General features: G+C 53.0%; 1 protein-coding gene and 1 non-coding gene across 2 annotated transcripts; both read right to left on the reverse strand.

The window, feature by feature from the left end:
• Positions 1-13: 13 nt before the first annotated feature.
• Positions 14-4186, reverse strand: LOC121157488 (protein PET117 homolog, mitochondrial). The gene is made up of 2 exons (XM_040981804.1): positions 3997-4186; positions 14-489 (listed from the first exon to the last, which is right to left on the reverse strand). Exons 1-2 carry the CDS (start codon positions 4090-4092, stop codon positions 340-342), a joined length of 246 nt encoding a protein of 81 aa, XP_040837738.1. The 5' UTR covers positions 4093-4186; the 3' UTR covers positions 14-339.
• On the reverse strand, positions 1229-1335 carry LOC121157520. Its single transcript, XR_005884043.1, has one exon. It is a non-coding gene; the product is annotated as a U6 spliceosomal RNA (small nuclear RNA).
• Positions 4187-4692: the final 506 nt, after the last annotated feature.

Genomic DNA, 4692 nt, shown 5'->3' on the forward strand with positions numbered 1-4692 from the left:
TCTCCCTCTCACAGGTTTTGGAGAGCTGCTGAGCAGCAGGCCACGGCTCTGCACGCTGCACTGGTGCTGGCAGTGAGGCTTCCAGCACATCACATAGACCAACTCCCCATCAGAACTTCCAGCTGCATCACAGAGACCAACTCCCTGCCGGAGCGCCTGCAGCAGCCTGGTGCCAGCAGGAGCAGTCTTCTCAGCAACGATGTGGATCGCCAACCTGCTGGCGTCTCCTGGGCAAGTTTACCAGGACAATGGCCGAGCAGGAGTCTCCAGCTTGTTACCCATCAACACACAGACGCACAGCAAGAGCAATATCCCATGACAGTTCACGTTCACTTCCAATCACGTATCCTTAGAGCCTTGTTCCAGCAAAATCTTCTGTCTCTCAGCTTCAAGTTGCTCAGTCAAAATAATCTGCTCTCTCAGAAGACGAATGTTTTCTTTTTTCCGGTTCTGCCTCTCGATGTCTCGGATCACTCCGTCACGTAGCCTCTGCAAACGCAGGAAGCACATTTCAGTAATGCCCTGCCACATGTCCCCAAACTTGGGCCATTCAGATCCACCTAAGAGCGTTCCCAAAACACACTTCCAGCTCTCAGATTCTAAATACCCAATCATGATTCTAACTTTCAGCAATAACGCAAAATCTAATGAAGTTTACTATAATGTCAATATTGAAAATTTAAAGCAAAATAACAAAACAAAACAAAACAAAACTAAAAACCCTAGGACCATGCCGCGTCTAAAAAGTTTAACCAACATGATATTTTAGAAGTTTGATGTGTTGCTATAGTACCACTGTGGATCACTTTCCTGTTAGCAAGCACCCCAACTGAACCATAAACTCCAGAAGAAAGAAAAACTACTAAATCTCAACAAACTATTAAGGATATAAGAACCAACCAACTCTTCTAGTAAGAAAAGTGGAACAGTAAAAATAATATAAGATTACTAAGTTACATAACAGAGAGAAAAGAAAAGGGGAAAAAAAGGAACACTGCAAGTGGAGAGAAAAATAGAAGGAATGCAGTCGTTCTGTAGTGCAGCCGGTTAAGCCACAGCCTGTGACATCCACATGCCACGTCAGAGTGCCGAGTCCCAGCTGCTCCACTCTGCACCCAGCTCCTGCAGATGTGCCTGCTAAGGCAGCAGAGGATGGCCCCTGAGGTATGGAAGCTCTCTCTTTCAAAATCAGTAAATCTTTAAAAATCTTTAAAAATAATTTTTAAAAATATATATGGAATGCTTCACAAATTTGTGTGTATTCCTTGTGCAGGGGCCATGCTAATCTTCTCTGTATTGTTCCAATCTTAGTATATGTGCTACTTAAGCAAACACAAAAAACAATTTTATTTTAAAAAAGTCCTTCAAGTTATCTTGAAAAGCACTAAGGAGACAAGTAAGGAATCCCAGAACATGGACCTGGTACCCAAGGTGGGAGTTTTGAAAGCACCAACTCAGCATCATCCATAACTAACATGTTTTAGTTTATTGCTCACAGAATCCTCCAGGAGGTTTTTAACGTCAAGCTTAGAAGGCAGAAAAATGAGACAGGGGTTGGGAGTTGGGTGCATTTATTTTTTTAGAAAATGGCTGTGTCTTTTCAAACCTCATGCAGTACTGCCCTGCTGGGCCTCTTCCAGGCCTGGAACTTCTCCTGTAGCTCTGGTGCCCGAGGAGCCCTGGGATGGGTAACTTGCTCAGATTCTTGGAAGCATCTGAGTCAAAACAAAGCTGTGGTTCCAGCCCTCCACCCCAGAAGCCTTCATGCACATGCACGCACACACTTGCCTCACTACAACCACCACGCCGCCACCAATAGCTCATGCAGGCTCTGCTCCTTTGATGAGAACTAAGGTCCTGCTTCCACCCACCAATGGGTCTCCTTCCTTCAAGTAAGAGGGCTCCCACAGCCATCCGGGGACTTCCCCTCTCTTCCCCCTTACAGCTCTGGCTCCTGGGGTTGCACTCCTTGGCTTCTGCTAGGTCACAGTGAGGGCTGAACGTGGTCTGGATCAAGTGCATGCAGCACCTGGTGTGCAGCAGACAACCAGTCAGTCATCATTTAGTGTCTCACCTCCTCGTGCCTTCTGACGTACCTACCATGCCAATCTGCTCCTGCTCTTTGCCACTGCCCCCTAGGTCAGCCCCTGGGGAAGAGGCGTTCTTAGTCCAGTGGTCAAGATGCCCACCTTCCTGCTCAATGCCAGCTTCCTGTCAACAAGGACCATGGCAGGGAGCAGGACAGCTCAAGTAAATACTTTCCTGCCATTTTCATAGTGCCTTTGTAGGCCAGGTGGGGCGTCAACCAGCAGATGAGAATATTGCCTGCACCACAAATACATGGATTAACAAAACAACAAGGGGCTGGTGTGATGGCAAAACAGGCTAATCCTCTGGCTGCAGCACCAGCATCTCATCTGGATATCAGATCATGCCCTGACCACTCCACTTCCCATCCAGTTTCCTATTAATGGTGTGGGAAAGCAGCAGAGGACGGCTCAAACCCTTGGGACCCTGCACCCATATGGGAGACCTGAAGGATGCTCCTGCCTCCTGGCTTCAGACTGGCGAGCACTGGCTGTTGTGCTCACTTGGCGAGTGAATCACTGGACTGAAGATATTTCTGTCTCTCCTCCTCTCTACATATATCTGACTTTGCAATAAAAATAAATAAATCTTAAAAAAAATCATTTACTTAAAAAAAAATTTTTTTAATTTTTATTGGAAAAGCATTTACAGAGAAGGACAGACCGACAAGAGCTTCCAACTACTGGTTCACTCCCCAAGTGGATGCAATGGCCGGAGCTGAGTCAATCTGAAGTCAGGGGCTAGGATATTTTCCAGGTCTCCCATGTGGGTGTGTTACCAGAAACGCCGGTGGGTTCTTTCCTCAGCTTAGTATAGAAATAAAAAGCCGGGAATCTGTTGCAGACAGAAAAGTTTATTTCCGAAGGGACCAGGTCAGCAGCGAAGGTAGCGGGAAGGGGAAGGCACCGCCCCCCCCCCAAGAGAAAGCCAGGAGGTGGGGTGCCTCTAAGAGACACCAAAGATTTGAGGAAGGGTCTTGGGATTTTAAGCATTCCCTGACCCCTCCTTGTTGGGCGGGGAACGTACAGGTAAGATGTTCCCCATTGGTGGTCTCTTAATTAATTGGAAAATGGGTGGGCAATGCTGGTGCCGCCCACCTAAAGGTGTGGCCAAGACCTCAGCAGGCCTAGAAGGTTTCAGATGCAGATGCATGGTCTCAAGCTTTGGGCCATCCTCCGCTGCCTTCCCAGACCACAAGCAGGGAGCTGGGTGGGAAGTGGAGCCACCGGGACACGAACCAGTGTCCATATGGGATGTTGGCTCTTGCAAAGTGAGGATTTAGCCACGGGATCAATACAGTGCCCCACTTCCACGCTGGGCAAACGAAGCTCAACCCGTCAAGGTGTTTTAAAGCTCACTAACGTTCCCCCTGAAACCTTCAACACGGCTGCTCATTATCCACAGACTCTGGAACCGCTGTTTCCCATCTGGATCCCCCAAGTGCCTAGAAGGACACCTTAAGCACACAGCGACCTAAGGCTGCAAACTGAAATACAAAAGCCAGGCGGGCGAGAGCCGGCAGAAGGCCAGTCGAGGCTGGCCTCTCCATCGACCCCGGAAGCTACAGATCCCACAGCCAACTCTTCCCACAGATCTCACCCATCCACCTCGGCCAAAGGCCAGCCGGGCGCGGCGCGGGAGAAAAGCCGCCAGGGTTTACCCCGACCTCAGGCAAAGGGCCAGCAGCCGGCTGCCCCTTCCCGCCCTTGCTGTCCGGCGGCACAAGGACAAGGCGACAAGGAGCCGAGCGCGATCCGGGGCGGGCAGCCGGCTCAGCCCGCGGCCCCCGAGCGGCCCCAGCCCAGCAGGGACCGAGAGGAGCTCCGGGTGGACCCCGACGACCACCACCCCACAGCACCGCAGGCCACCGCGCGCGGGCCCCGGAAGACACGGTCACGTGACGCCGACCTGCTGGTCCCACTGCTGCTTCAGGTGCACGCCGGTCACCGTGGCCGCCGTCAGCAGCACCGAGAGGCCCAGCACCACCTTGGAGCTCCTGGACATCCCCGAGCCGGCCGCCTCGGCCTCCACCCGCCCTCACGGGCACCGGGCAGAGACCACCACCGTCCAGCCACGCGCCGCTGGCCGCCCGGGCCAGGCTCGACCTCTCGAGCGCAGAGCGCCCGCCCGCCGCGTGTGTCGCCCGCTGCCGCCAGGCGCGAGCAATCGAGAGCCGAGCCGCGAGCGGCGTCGCCGTGCAGCGGACGGGGTCTTGGGACCCGAGGGTCACCTTGGCGTTCCGGGCGGGAGGCAAGGTTAGAGCACCCTACCAGGGTGGGGGTGTCTGAGAGGGTCTTTGTCCTGTCCCTACCACAGGCAGCGGAAAGGGGGTCTCCTGTGGGTGCGGAATCCTTGCCCTTCTGGGTGGCTGATTGACCCACTCAGCCCTTCAGAGGCGCGCGAGTGGCGTCCTCGTGGGGTTTTGTTGTTGTTGTTGTGTTTTGATTCTTTTGCCTCATGAACTGTTGTTACCTTGCTGTGGGCGACTGGTCAGCACGGCGGGTCTCACCGTCTGAAGCCTCTGGCCGCGGAGCCCTGAGGCGGGGGGCCCTTGTCCACCTGGCCGGGGACAGGAGGATGGAATGAGGGTGTGCTTTAGGCACA

The sequence above is a fragment of the Ochotona curzoniae genome, unplaced genomic scaffold, assembly GCF_017591425.1.
Source record: "Ochotona curzoniae isolate NIBS_2020 unplaced genomic scaffold, NIBS_Ocur_1.0 contig_3520, whole genome shotgun sequence".
Lineage (NCBI taxonomy): Eukaryota > Metazoa > Chordata > Mammalia > Lagomorpha > Ochotonidae > Ochotona > Ochotona curzoniae.